The 15,410-nt window shown below is 32.3% G+C and overlaps 2 protein-coding genes across 2 annotated transcripts; both read right to left on the reverse strand.

Annotated features, from left to right (window-relative positions):
- Positions 1 to 1,201: 1,201 nt before the first annotated feature.
- LOC106396803 (bifunctional L-3-cyanoalanine synthase/cysteine synthase C1, mitochondrial) lies at positions 1,202 to 3,485 on the reverse strand. The gene is made up of 10 exons (XM_013837293.3): positions 3,192 to 3,485; positions 2,948 to 3,057; positions 2,808 to 2,865; positions 2,466 to 2,729; positions 2,237 to 2,374; positions 2,102 to 2,153; positions 1,907 to 1,986; positions 1,775 to 1,834; positions 1,600 to 1,680; positions 1,202 to 1,502 (listed from the first exon to the last, which is right to left on the reverse strand). Exons 1-10 carry the CDS (start codon positions 3,354 to 3,356, stop codon positions 1,404 to 1,406), a joined length of 1,107 nt encoding a protein of 368 aa, XP_013692747.2. The 5' UTR covers positions 3,357 to 3,485; the 3' UTR covers positions 1,202 to 1,403.
- A 4,638-nt stretch (positions 3,486 to 8,123) lies between these two features.
- On the reverse strand, positions 8,124 to 15,336 carry LOC125585223 (aquaporin PIP1-1-like). The gene is made up of 4 exons (XM_048753899.1): positions 14,967 to 15,336; positions 12,164 to 12,459; positions 11,914 to 12,054; positions 8,124 to 11,813 (listed from the first exon to the last, which is right to left on the reverse strand). Exons 1-4 carry the CDS (start codon positions 15,076 to 15,078, stop codon positions 11,718 to 11,720), a joined length of 645 nt encoding a protein of 214 aa, XP_048609856.1. The 5' UTR covers positions 15,079 to 15,336; the 3' UTR covers positions 8,124 to 11,717.
- Positions 15,337 to 15,410: the final 74 nt, after the last annotated feature.

A 15,410-nucleotide genomic window follows, 5' to 3' on the forward strand; every position in this document is an offset into this window, starting at 1 on the left:
AAGGAGTGTAACATCTTTTTGGGTCACTATTTTTATTGGTGTTTTGAAAATATGTGTAATTGGGAATTGAGTAAATAGGAAGAGATGTATGCAAGTACGATAACCCTTAAATAGGAAATTTATTTAATTTCGTACTTAATTAGGGTAGATTTATGCGAGATTATAGGGCATATAAATTAGAATATTCCTTCTAAAAATATGCAAGATTGTGTATCAAGCAATAGATATTTTATAACAATTAGTGGTTATCTAAATTGTAGGAAGTTTTCAGGAATTTGTTCATAAACGAAAATCAAACTTTATTTTGATTTCCGAATTTAAGATAGACTTTTTTTTTTCAATTGGTTGACTATATCTCCGCATATACTTTATTCAATATTTGATTGTGCTACTTATTTATGACGTAAATATTATTTACATATTTGCAAGATATTTAGCTATAGATAATGAGCTTCAAGAATAATAAACGAAAATAATATTTCTAATAAACATATACAAGTCGATATGTTTATATGGTCTAAGAATTTGAAATCTGTTTTGAATTCTAAGATACGACGCAAATAATGGTTGCTGTCATTATATAGGTAATGAGCTTCAAGAATACCTAAGAGTGAAGGCCAGCCCAGAGTAATGATACTTTCCGGTAGGTGCAAAATATTTAGGAAAACCCTGAGTTAAGCCTGTCAATTTAATTAATGGTGTTTAACTAAGGTATAAAACGACTGTGTTTTGTGTTTAGGCCACTGGCATAGATATGTAATTATTGAGGAAAATTCATGGTTATTTCTTTTTTTGTACTCCTGTTTTAATAGATTAGATAAGTATTTTGGTTTAAATTCAGGTTTGGTTTGAGTTCACTTCGGCTTGGTTTATTTGAGCTTAAAAATCTTTAACCAGTTAACCAAAATTAGTTTGTGTTCAGTTAAGTTCGGCTTTAGTTCTATTTTGATTTTTCTTCGGTTCGATTTGTTTGTCTTGGTTCGATTTGGTTTTGTTTGTGTTTGTTTCAGTTTGATCAAGTTGATTTTTTTTATAATTTTTTTCTAATTCGATTACAAAAATATGTTTTTATAAAAACATAAAACAAACCATCATTTGAAAATAAATCATTATTTTCTTAATTATTTCGTATTTAAACGTAAAATTAAACTTTACCAGCCAAATCTCAGTTGACTAGATTTTACCAGCATAAAAATCTCTATTTGAGCCACAAAATGCTTTTATTATTTCCAATATGAAACATTAATAACATTATTCTTCCAATATCTACTAACATTAATAATATAAAACAACCATTTATTTATGACATTTTTATTTTGCTGGGCGGTGTCACAATCTTTTGCTCCCAAAATGAAGATCTTTTAGTAAAGAATCTTTCTTCATCAACTCAAACCAAAACCAAATCAATCCACTGAAACTGGCTTCATCGCTTCTGCTTCTTTCCTCAGCTCATCAAACAGAACAGACGACAGATATCTTTCTCCAAAGCTCGCATGAATCGTCTGTTCAACATAAACAGAATACAAGTTTCCAACGTCCGGTTAAACAATAACACCGATAATAAGGAAACTCAAGTAAAGTTTTGTTTCTCTGTCTTACCACAATGAGTTTGCCTTTGTTCTCTGGCATTTTCGCCAGTCTAATGGCTGCCACAGTGTTAGCCCCAGAGGATATCCCAACCTACAAGTTATGGCTTGTTTAATCAGCACCAGGAGAAAGAAATTTTTTTTTTTTATCTAATTATTCTCCCAAAAAAGAAGAAGAAAAAACTCACCATGAGACCTTCTTTCAATGCCAATTCTCTAGCCATCTTGATAGCATCCTCACTGCTAACCTGCACGTATACTCAAAACATAAGCTTTTACAAGTTGATAGAATGCAAAAAAAAAAAATGGAAGTACTTTACCTCAAGAACGCTCTCCATAACATCCATATCCAAGATATCCGGTTTAAATCCAACCCCATTGCCTGTGATAGCATGTGGACCTAACCCCCAAGTTCAAAACTCTAACCATCAGCAATTTTAAAAACTAGGATCTTCCACTGATTTACACCACTAAGAACAAGTAAAGAAGTAAAGATTCAATATTTGTATATTCACCTGGCTTGCCACCGTTGAGTATGTTGCTTTCAGCAGGCTCCACTCCATATATCTACCATTAGCAAGTCATTAGTGATCAAATGCAATCTATTTTTTCGATATTTACAAGATATCTTCAGAAATTAAATCAATCACCTTGACATTTGGGTTTTTAGACTTGAGGTATTGACCAACACCAGACACCGTGCCTCCACTACCAATTCCCATCACAAAGATATCAACATTCCCTAGTGTATCTTCCCAAATCTCAGGACCAGTTGTATCAAAATGAATCTACACCAATATTCCTAACATTAACTTTAGATAAAATGTGAAAATGCAAAAAAAAAAAATATATATATATATATCAAAACTCTTTAAGTACCTGAGTGTTTGCTGGATTAGCAAACTGTTGCAACATATGAGCATCAGGAGTGCTCTCAAGGAGGTCATAAGCTTTCTTAACGGTTCCACCCATTCCTTTGGCTGGATCAGTGAGGACAAGCTCTGCACCAAAGGATCTCATAGTCACTCTCCTCTCCAAGCTGGTGTAAGAAGGCATTGTCATTATAATCCTGTACCCTTTCAAAGCCGCTATGAAAGCCATACTTATTCCCATGTTTCCTGAAGTTGGCTCAATCAGTGTTGTCTGATAAAACATAAACATATCACTTCAATGAGTTATTTCACCATTAAATTTGAGATTAAGTATGTAAACAATAATTACTTTTCCAGGAGTGATAAGGTTTTTCTTCTCTGCATCTTCAACCATGGCTAAAGCTGGTCTAGAGACAGCAAAAGTACAAAACTAAACAAAGTCAGCGCTTTAGTACTTATGATGTCCTAGGATTATGAGTTCACAGTCACCTGTCTTTAACGCTGCAAGTAGGCTGGAAATGTTCTTGTTTGGCTGCAATATACGCTTCACATCCTTCAGTGACTCTGTTGAGAAACACGAGAGGAGTTCTTCCAATGAGCTACACACATTAAAAGATTTGATCAGACAACATGGGAAGAAGATTATTTTCAAAAAAAAAAAAAACATGGGAAGAAGATCAGATTGTCAAGATCTTTAAAATTTTTAAAATTTTAAAATTTTATATTATTTTACCAGAGAGGCATCGCGTTTGGCTTGAGTGGAGGGGAAATCTTTGGGAAGGTTTCTGAGTCTGTCAGCGAAAGAAGAAGATGCATCGGTGGAGAAGAGCTTCCTCGTGCTTTGGCTGATGCGGGGGATCGTCTCTGTCTTCAGCAACCTCCTCCAAACAGTAGCCATTGGTGATTAAACAGAGTAAAAACCGAAGTTCGAAGAGAGAGAGAAAGACAGAGCGTAAAGAACTGAGAGAGAGCAGAGTTGGAGAAGCAAACAGTCGTATAAATGGCTCTGAGCCCGATGGAAAAGACAAATGCATTGTATTATCTTACTTTAGTGGTTAAGTGTATAGTGCTTGTAATTATCAAAAAAGAAAAGTGTATAAATGGTGGGTAATTATATATATATATATTTTTTTTTTTTGTTCAACCATATATATATATATATCATTCATTTTTGGTGTACTTATATATATATATCATTCTTAAAAGGTTATATATCATTGTTATTGCTCTATAATTTTCACACACATATATATAAGATATGATCTTATCCCCGTTCTAAAAATTGGCCATCTAGCCGCATAGCGCCTAGCGTCACTCTTCCGCTCCGATTTATGCCAAATCGGTTTAAAAAATCGGATATCCTAAATAACCGCCTAGCCGCCTAATCTATTTTTTTATTTTTTTATTATTTTTTTTATTATTATTATTTTTTATTTTATTTTAAATAAAATTTTTATTTGTTTATTTGATCTAAAATTTTATAAATATCATTTATATTCATAATTTTGATGAAAATTATACTATATTAAGTTTATATATTCTATTTGTGTATTTTATACAATCTTAAACATGAAAATGTATTAATGTTATATACAATTAAAGATTAACATGTCTTATAACATAGTAAACCATCTAAAAATTCTGCCCCGCATAATTTCCGATTAATTCCCGATTTTCTCTTTAGACGCTAGATCCAACCCGACTGTCCAACTAGCGCCTACCGCGTTCCCGGACAGGGGATCTTAATAAAGAGATGATATATATATATATTTTTAAAGGTAGTAAAGAGATGATATTAAAGAAATAATCCGTGGAACCAAGATTAACTTTAGTCAACAGATTCTCTAGTTTTTAATATCATTCACGATGTATTGATCCTCTGTATTTAGAACTTTGTTCTGGTCCACTACTCCACTTGCACAGAAAAGGAGATCTCATCTGTTGAAGGCTATCATGTTTTTACCGCTTTTATCTACTTTTACCAACCTTTTATGACACTTACTATTTTTAACATAACCAATGATGTTTTTTCACAAAAAAAACATAACCGATTATGCCAAGTAAATGTAAAAAGTAATAATTTAATAATCCAAGTAAGTGAATGGTTCTTGTCAGAAGAGTTCTAATCAAAGTCGTCATCTTTCACTGAGTGGAACGATGCTGCTTCCTTTCAGTCGTGTACAGTCAATTGTTTACGTCTATTTCTTGCAAATTTTAACTTCTTTCTTAAATTAATTTACTATTAAAGAATCTTCGTGCTTTGTTGAAAAGCATCTGACAATTGGGACCATTTTCCAAGGTGAAGTTAGGTGCACTAAAACACTCTTTCCATTTCAAAAAAAAAAAACTACTCCCTCTATTTAGAATTTTTTATATTGATTTTTTTGTTCTAAAATGATAAATTTTCTAAAGGTACTTTTAATAGTTAATGTTGAAAAGTTGTATACTTAACATTAATTGAAAATATTTAAATTGGTTGAATACTATTGGTTGATATTTATTGTAAAATGTATACTAAAATATGCGTGAATACTCTAGAAAATCATTCTTTCGGGAACGGAGAGAGTATTTTGTAGACATATTACAAAAACTAGTATTTATTATGAATCATGAAGTGGATGATCCATAACCTAGACCATACAAGTTCAAGACTAGAGCCCATTGGGGGTTTACATCCAGCCACATGAAAGACCCATTAAACCTTAGTCTTTATGAGTTTGACCATGTCAGTATGTAGAGTATCTTTGTAATCAATTCTTCTTTTGACTCTACCTTGTATGAACCACTATATATAGTGGTGTAAGCAATAAGAAATACACAGCACATTGTAAGCAATAAGAAATACACAACACATTCTCACAAATCTTCTCTCAAATCTTAACACGTTATCAGCACGAGACTCTCTCCACCTGAGCAATCCCATCCGCCGGCTATCATCTCTTTTCCGGTCATCTCTTCCGGCCCTCAGCCTTGCTCCGCCGGCCAAGTCTATCCCTTTCACGGTTTTCCGGCCAGCTCCTCCACCTCTCTCTCAACCAGCTCATCCGCGGATCAGCTCTCTCTCACGGTGGTCCATTCAGATCAATTTGGTGTTTTCTAAAAGGTAAACTAATCTATCCATAAAATCTAAGAACACCACATATCTGAATCCTGATTATTAGATCTATTTGAATCATAAAACTTATAAAAATCTATAGATCTAAAATTATCACAAATATTAATCTTGAATCTAAGATCTATATAAATCTTGATTCTAAAATTATTTGAATCTCTAAAGATCTAAGAATCTCTAAAAACTTATAAAACTTATTAATAATCTAAAATCTATATGAATCTTGTTTCTAATAACTATTTGAAATTATAAAAGATATTAGAGAAAATCATAAACCCCTTTTAGCTAGCAAGCCTTAAAATCGGTTCCCCTTTCTCCTATTTTGATCCGGCCTTAAATCCGGATTGACTAAAAGATTGAAATAATCTTTGTTTGGCCGTACTACCGGCTGTATAGCCGGATGAATAAGCTGGCCATCAAAATCTTAATCCCATTCGATGTGCTTACCGATCCAAATCGGCCCTTATCCACATCAAAATCTCAAATCCCCTTGTTTGTTTTATAACCGGATATGTATCTTGATGGCCATTATACATATCAATTCCCTAAATCCTTTTTTGCTTGATTTTTATCAATCCCCTAAACTCTAAGCAATAATCGGCTGAACCCCTAAATCCAAATCCGGCCATGATTTTTTTTTTCCGGCCACAATCTTTTCAGCCATAATCTTTCAGTCAAACCCAAAAATATCAAAACTTAAATCCTAATCAATGAATATCTTTGACCATTGATGTTTTATATTGTAAGTGATCAAAATTTAAAACTTTTATGATTGTTTTAAAGGCATATCTTTGACTAGGTAGTATTTATCAAAATATTATAACATATAGTCTTGATTTAAATAGTTATGACATAGGCTAAAATAAATACTAAGTTGAAATCATTTGATCACATAGTTGTTTGTCAAAAATTTATCTAAATCTAAACCGGCCTTGAAATCGGTTCATTATAGTTTGAACAAATGATATAAATTTATCTTGATCTAAAAACCAACCTTGAGAACTGATTTTGTGATGATTGAATTATATACTGATCATATATACATACCTGATAGCATCTATTAGATCAAACATGGATTAGTAAATTGTTAGATCATACACATATCATGAACTGATCATTTCCATGCATCCGCTTGTCATATAGTTTTATTAAAACTGAGCATGCATACATATAATAGATCATTCTAATCATGGGGCATTTAAAATAAAATCTAAATTGGTTCATATTGCTTGCATCTAATTAGATTAAATCGGTTATTTTTAAAGTTAAGCATGTTTGTTTAATTTGAAAACATAAACCAGCTTTGAAACCGATTGATTGAAAATCTAATTGAATTTGTTCTAGACATATCCTGAAAATTATAAAATTTTCTTGTCTTGGTTTACCCTGTAAAAGGGGGAAGGAATCGGTTTTTGCTTTATGATCTTTGAAAACCAAATATCCTCATGCATTAGGAATCACATATAGATTGTTTAAGTCCAAAGCTTAGTTCTGAACATGCATTCAGCTATTTCTTGATCCATGCATTTGCTTGATTTCATCCATCTTGCTTGATCTCATTTAATAAATTGATGATTGATCCTTATTCAAATTCTAAAGGGCCTTAATACCCTATATATATAATCAGTCCAATTTGAATTATAATTAACAGGATTACTAGATGCAATGATCAATTGATCATTCTCATACTAAGATTGCTTAAGCAAATAGATTATATGATTTGGGGGAAACCCTTATTGAAATCATATACATTGATTTATTCTATTGCTTACATAGAATTCTGAGTGCTTAAATTACTCGTTAAATATTCAGATGTCGAGATTTGAACCCTCAGATTACTCTGCCCTAAATCTCTCTGGAGATAATTACCTAGAATGGGTAAAGAATACTCTTGTTGCCCTGAGATCCAGAGGACTCGGACAATGCATCAATGAGTACAATGATATCATTGACAGTGAAAGGCATAGAGCTATAACGATTATTCGTTATCATCTCACTGAAGAATTAAGAGACTTGTATCTCCATGTTGAGGATCCTTGTGACCTTTGGTTACAGTTAAGGAAAAGGTTCAAACCGGTATCGTGGCAAAAGGCCAACCATGAATGGGAGATCCTCAGATTCCAGGATTTTGAACCCATGGACAAATATAATTCTGCTCTGATGGATATTGCTTATAGTCTTGAACTATGTGGTGAAAGGATAACACATTATTCTTTATTATATAAGACCTACTCCGCATTCCATCTAAAGGATGTGCTGTTGCTACACACGGCTAAGAAGTTCACCACTTATAATGACCTTTTGTCATATCTTTTGGTTTCTGAACAAAGAAAGCAGAAAATCAAAGATACCATCAACAGATTTGACAAGCTTCAGAAAAGATACATTGAGCTAAAGAATAATGAGATGAGGCCTCCTATAGCTGATGAAGCTGAAGTTGAGCGCCATATGGCAACACATGCATTGTGAAGGCCATATTATATAATTGTCTTTTGACATTCTCATTTTCATGTTTCCTGAGTTTATGTTTCATGAATTGCTTTGATACTTTGCTTTATACACGACTTCATTAATAAAATGAATTACTTTGAGTTCATCATTATCTTATTCAAACTGTTGTTTGATAAGAAACTATATCTATATGCCTTTATTGTGCCAAGATAAATATGATTGAGGATTAATACCCCAACTCACTTTTCCAAAGAGTTCAAAGAAGCCTTTGACAAATGGCACGACATGCTCTGCCATCCAGGCTCAGTTATAAAATACTCTTGAACTCAACTGGACATTCCTTGAAAGAAAAGAAAAGAAGCTCGACCAAGGCTTTGCCTAAATGGCATTATATTCACCCTATAAGGTCCATTGAATTAAGAAGAAAAAATGGTTTCCAACAATGGACAAAAAGGAATAAGAGTACCTAAATTAAAATCGCCTAAGTGGTCGAGACTACATTCTCTATTGATCTAGTGATCAATATGATATTAGGCAAATAGCCAGGGCAATCATGTTTGATTAACCCACGAAATTTATCACTTAGATGGCATTACCATACTTAGCCATTCGGATTATGATGCAAATATTTAAAAGGGCACAAATGTTATCCCATAAGATCTCACGTGTGTGCAATATATCTATGCACAAAGGAGTTTATTGTCCCAAGCACCACGAATTTGAGTATGTTCATGAGGGGGAGTGAGGACAAATCCCATAATACATGACCATACTAAAATCCGTGAAACATGGTCCACAACCATATTACATATTGGTTGAATTTGATATAAAGACCATTACCTATAAGGTTCAAATTCTAAAAGTCCATATGCTTGGGGACACCATGAGTTATAAAAGAATGAACCTGCATCAGGCCATAGTAATTATATCAGGCCATATAAGTGATCATAGATATTCCCACCTCAGACTGATACGGGTCATGAGTCCAGACATATATCATCTTAAGATATTATGAAAGAATCCACCACAAATATATGTGCCATCTAAGATCATGTGATCTTAGAATCTCATAAAGAGGATTAGGAATATATGTTGGATATATATTATGAATATACTTTCTCCATAAGTTTAAAAGAAACCTTGAGCCAAAATGGGTGATCTAATTATAGACCAAGGAACAAGGATTACATAAGGTTTATGAATCCGAATATCCAACAATGAAAGGAGAAAAGTAATAAGCTGGTATAAAGAATGATAAAGAATGATATCTACCATCTGGTATCAATCATCAATGTCTTGGCAAAGATCCTCGGACTAGAAAATAATTTATAGACGTCCATATGCTACAATGATAGCAAAATAAAATACCAGACACATTGACCCGAGAGAAAGAATGACTATGTCATCCCAGCTTAGCACCACACGGTTTTGATGTCTTAAAGACACAACCAAGTTGCTACAAAGTCTATATAAGATAGACCAAATAAATGTTCCAAATAAAGTTCCATAAATTCTAAGGAACCTCGGAAAGAAAGAAAGGTGCATGAGATAAAATCCGAGTTTTATTAAAGGAAACCATTCCAGACATTGAGATATAAGGCTGGCCAGCTGAACAACTAGGTACCATACCATATAGCTTGGGACGCCAAGTTATAAGGTTATTAAGGTCCTAGATAATGAAATCTCAAATTGATTTATACCATGTCTGGAACTAAAAGGAACTATATATATATATATATATAAGTGTGTCGACACATACATTCATAGAAAATGCGCGAGTATGTAGCACATGAATACAAAGATATGTATCGAGGATCATAAACCCACACAAGAGTACTCATAATGAATAATGAAAGAAACGTGGGGTTTAAAGTGATATATAAAAGGCGTATTGTATTGGCCATGAATATGTAAACGCCATATGATGCCCAGTGAATATATAAATCCTGAAAGAAGGATCAATCGTGAGACAGACCGGGAAAGGTCTATATAATCCAATGTGGTGGATACTACTATATATTTCACTACATATGATGTCTGGAAGAAATTCAAAAGATGTAATATGCTATATATGACTCACTGGATGATGATGATAATATTATTGGTACCAAAAGGTTTACCAAAAGATGAGAAAAGAAGTTCTCTTGAACAACATTTTCCTAAAGTTGTTCATGGACTGAATTAAATTAGTACATGTAAGCAAGTGAAGAGTTCTATAAGAACAATTCAAATCAGTCCATAGAGGAATTTTAAATTCCTTGTGTTTTATACTAACCAGCCTAAGATAGGTTAAATGGTTATTCATTAAACCTTAGAAAAGGTTATAGACCATCACCACAAATTAGCCAAATTTTGGTAATACTTATGGTTGGTCGAATTCTCAGCGTGAACCAACCAAGCTGTGGTATGAATGAATAAGGTATCATAAAGATAAGCTATAAGATCGAAGTTCATCTTTGAACAAAAGGTATAGGACCACATTATGCGTCCATATGCGACCCAATGGGTCCGACCATCATATATGAAGATAATGCAGCTTGCATTACTCAACTCAAAGACGGGTATATCAAAGGTGACTGAACCAAACATATTCTACACAAGTTCTTCTTTACCCATGAGTTGCAGAAAGCTGGAGAGGTCAACGTCCTTCAGATCCGGTCTAGTGAAAACTCAACCGACCTCTTCACCAAATCATTGCCCTCTTGCACATTCAGCAAGTTCACACAACAAGATTGGCACGCGTAGACTCAAAGACCTTCAGTGATGTCCAAATCAGGGGGAGTAATGTGTGTTGTACTCTTTTTCCTTTCTCTGGTTTCCCTTTTTACCACACTAGGTTTTGGGTTTTGCAGGAGAGGTTTTAATGAGGCAACATTAGCATGTTACAAACCCTATATGATTATGGCATCCAAGGGGGGAGTGTTATGAATCATGAAGTGGATGGTCCATAACCTAGACCATACAAGTTCAAGACTAGAGTCCATTGGGGGTTTACATCCAGCCACATGGAAGACCCATTCAACCTTAGTCTTTATGAGTTTGACCATGTCATTATGTAGAGTATCTTTGTAATCAATTCTCACTTTGACTCCACATTATATGAACCACTAGTGCAAGCAATAAGAAATACACAACACATTCTCACAAATTCTCACAAATCTTCTCTCAAATCTTAACAGTATTTTTTTTGTTAATCATTATTTAATTTCTTTGATATTTTAATTAATAAATTTTAAAATAACGATAATTTTTTTTAAGAAATTAATATGTGCATTAAAATGATATAAATAAATTTTAAAAACTAAAATGAAACTTAATATGAAATCGAAGAAGTAAAATTTTGATCCGAAAAACAAAAAAAATGTTAGTTGATGTATTTTTAAATCGAACAGGCTATCCAAATAGTATTATCTCTGTACAAAATCCAGATTAAATCTTTTTGAGTATAGTAAATAAAAATTTCATAATTTTCAAACCAAAATCCCGTTTGTGGTTGTTATTTAGACACGAAAGATTTATCATTTATGTTGAGCATTTGAGAAACTCTGCCTTGTTTACAAGTTACAAAAGATTGCATTAAGGAAGGAAGAGGGCACATACGTTACATACACGCATCTCACACATATGTAATAACAAAAGAGCAACTAATTAAGAACACAAGACGAAACACCAGAGGACTTGATGTCTTGTTTTAACTTAGCTTCTGGACTTGAAGGGGAAGGCTCTAATGACAATCACATGGTAAAGAGCAGCAAATGCAGCACCAATGAATGGTCCAACCCAAAACACCCACTAAAATGGCAAAAAACAAAGTGTCAGAGAAAATCATCTAAACCTAGTTTGGAAAGTGATTAGGTTATAACTATTATATATAATTTGTACGGAAACTCACGTGGTCGTCCCAGGAATGATCTTTGTTGTAGATGATTGCAGCTCCAAGACTTCTTGCTGGGTTGATGCCTGTGCCAGTGATTGGGATGGTTGCTAAGTGAACCAAGAAAACTGCAAAACCTATTGGGAGTGGTGCAAGAATCTGCACAAATTGTCACAAACACACAATCCGATAAGCAACCATGAGAATCAGCCGTTATTGCACACTAATATGTTTACTCGAACCTATGTTCCATGGACTAGTTACTTACGGGAACATGAGAGTCACGGGCATTTCTCTTGGCGTCAGTCGCTGAGAAAACAGTGTACACAAGGACGAATGTGCCGATGATCTCAGCTCCAAGACCACTTCCTTTAGTGTATCCTGGAGCCACAGTGTTGGATCCTCCTCCTAGAGCCTGGTATTGCTTAGGCTGGAACCCTTTAACCACACCAGCTCCACATATGGCTCCCAAGCACTGCATCACTATGTAGTACAAAGCTCTGGTGAGCGACAACTTCCGGGCTAAGAACAGACCAAAAGTGACCGCCGGGTTGATGTGTCCACCTGAGATTATAACAAGGCGCAAATAGAGTGAGTTCCACACAGAGCATGTCCTGAACATAGCTAGAAGGAACATTCGCCTATAACTCATAAAATATTAGCGGTTATAATTTGGTCCCAAATTTACTAAAAACTAGGATAAGACCTGCGCCATGCGCAGGGTGAGTTTATTTATATATATATTTTCGATAGTTTTTTTTATATATGTGATCATTTTATTTATATATATAAAATATTTTTTGTTGTTATTATATAATTTTTTTCCGATGGATCGGATCAATTTTTATTAAAAATAATGGAACAAAACTATAATTAATACATCATGAGTTGATCGGATTGGACATTAAACAAATTATAACATAAAAACCTTATTTTTTTCATCGAACACATTCTTGAAAAAAGTGAACAGTATTGTTTTCACAGTTGAATTATTTTGACTTTTATCTTCCATATGGTTTTGAAAGCTTTCAAATCAACCATCGAATTGATACATGTCATTTTAATGTTTTTAGTCGTATACTTAAGGAAAACTTACATTTTTGTAATTTAAAGTCATTTTAAAAAATTCAAAATATAACATCTAAGAAAAAATCTAACATATAAGAAAAATCTAACATATAAGGTGTCCTCATTTTTGTATTTTAAAGTCGTTTTTAAAAAAAAATAACATATAAGGTTTCCTCATTTTTGTAATTTAAAGTCATTTTAAAAAATTCAAAATATTACATATAAGAAAAAATCTAATTTTTTATTATATGGTTAATGTGATTGTTTATTTTTTTTAATAATATAAAATTAAACAAAATGAAGGAGGATGCAAAAATTGTTATCAAATCTTTATTATTCATAATCATTAATTGCCATATATATGTAAATCATATTAGGTAATTTCGTAGCTTTTATTTAGAGAACGAATACACACTTCTTATATTTTAGGTTAATATAATGTTCTCTAGTGGACATTAAACAAATTATGACATAAAAACCTTATTTTTTTCATCGAACACATTCTTGAAAAAAGTGAATAGTATTGTTTTCACAGTTGAATTATTTTGACTTTTAACTTACATATGTTTTTGAAAGCTTTCAAATCAACCATCGAAATGATACATGTCATTTTAATGTTTTTAGTCGTATACTTAAGGAAAAATTACATTTTTGTAATTTAAAGTTGTTTTAAAAAAATCAAAATATAACATATAAGAAAAAATCTAACATATAAGGTGTCCTCATTTTTGTATTTTAAAGTCATTTTTTTTAAAAAAAATAACATATAAGGTTTCCTCATTTTTGTAATTTAAAGTCATTTTAAAAAATTCAAAATATAACATATAAGAAAAAATCTAATTTTTTATTATATGGTTAATGTGATTGTTTATTTTTTTAATAATATAAAATTAAACAAAAATGAAGAAGGATGTAAAAATTGTTATCAAATCTTTATTATTCATAATCATTAATTGTCATATATATGTAAATCATATTAGGTAATTCTGTAGCTTTTATTTAAGGAAAGAATACACACTTTTTATATTTTAGGTTAATATAATGTTCTCTAGTGGACATTATACAAAATATGACATAAAAACTTTATTTTTTCCAGCGAACACATTCTTGAACAAAGTGAACAGTATTGTTTTCACAGTTGAATTATTTTGACTTTTATCTTCCATATGGTTTTGAAAGCTTTCAAATCAACCATCGAATTGATACATGTCATTTTAATGTTTTTAGTCGTATACTTAAGGAAAACTTACATTTTTGTAATTTAAAGTCTTTTTAAAAAAGTTCAAAATATAACATATAAGAAAATTCTAACATATAAGAAAAATATAACATATATGGTGTCCTCATTTATGTATTTTAAAGTCGTTTAAAAAAAATATAACATATAAAGGTTTCCTCATTTTTGTAATTTAAAGTCATTTTAAAAAATTCAAAATATAACATATAAGAAAAAATCTAATTTTTTTTATTATATGGTTAATGTGATTGTTTAAGTTTTTTTAATAATATAAATTTAAACAAAAATGAAGAAGGATGCAAAAATTGTTATCAAATCTTTATTATTCATAATCATTAATTCCCATATATATGTAAATCATATTAGGTAATTCCATAGCTTTTATTTAAGGAAAGAATACACACTTCATATATTTTAGGTTAATATAATGTTCTTTAGTGTTATATAATTATGGAATAATGTGACACCATTAGATTAAACTATACTTTATATTAGATGCTCTAGAATTCTTTGAAATGAAATTTAGAAGGCATTTAGAGTGCCACCTAGGATTTGGAGTTTTTTTTAATTAATACAAAATTAAGGTTCTAATTTTTCAAATGCTTCTCAATTAATATATAGGGGATATATATTAATTTGACTAAGAAAAAAGTATATGTATTAATCAAATTAATAATTGTTTCAAGCCCATTAATCTCATGACATGCCTTGGTTCACACATAGGAGATAATACTAATGTAAATCAAACCGAAGTTAAGTGACGTACCGGAGATACCGGCGGTGCAGTAGACAAGGGCAAAGATCATTCCACCAAAAGCCCAGGCGATACCTTGGATTCCGACGGAAGCACACATGTTTGGTGACCTTTTCACTCCCATGACGGTCAAGACAGTGATGTAGAGGAAGAGGAAAGTAGCTATAAACTCAGCTATACCAGCTCGCCAGAAGGACCATTAAGAAAGCTCACCAGGCTCGAAAAGTGGCGCAGGTGGTGGCTCGTTGTAGTCCTTGTCGCTCTGAGCCGAAGTTCCTATTGGTTGTCTCTCTGGGAACTTATTAGCTCCAACTCTAACGTCTTCTTCCTTGCCTTCCATCTTGGACTCGAACTAGCTTTGGTTTTGGTTTTCTTTCTCTGTTTGTGGTGTTGTGAACAAGTGGAGTGGTGACTCTACAATATATTGACAATAACATTAAAATTGTTAATGTTATC

This window comes from Brassica napus, chromosome C4 (genome assembly GCF_020379485.1).
Source record: "Brassica napus cultivar Da-Ae chromosome C4, Da-Ae, whole genome shotgun sequence".
NCBI lineage: Eukaryota > Viridiplantae > Streptophyta > Magnoliopsida > Brassicales > Brassicaceae > Brassica > Brassica napus.

Excerpts from the sequence above, each read along its gene's own strand:
- LOC125585223 (XM_048753899.1), bottom strand. The coding sequence starts at position 15,078 with ATGGGAGTGAAAAGGTCACCAAACATGTGTGCTTCCGTCGGAATCCAA. Across the intron at positions 12,460-14,966 it reads CTGCACCGCCGGTATCTCCG|GTGGACACATCAACCCGGCG; the intron begins GTACGTCACTTA and ends TTATAATCTCAG. Across the intron at positions 11,814-11,913 it reads ATCATTCCTGGGACGACCAC|TGGGTGTTTTGGGTTGGACC; the intron begins GTGAGTTTCCGT and ends TTGCCATTTTAG.
- LOC106396803 (XM_013837293.3), bottom strand. The coding sequence starts at position 3,356 with ATGGCTACTGTTTGGAGGAGGTTGCTGAAGACAGAGACGATCCCCCGC. Across the intron at positions 2,730-2,807 it reads ACCTTATCACTCCTGGAAAA|ACAACACTGATTGAGCCAAC; the intron begins GTAATTATTGTT and ends ATGTTTTATCAG. Across the intron at positions 1,835-1,906 it reads TTATGGAGAGCGTTCTTGAG|GTTAGCAGTGAGGATGCTAT; the intron begins GTAAAGTACTTC and ends GTATACGTGCAG.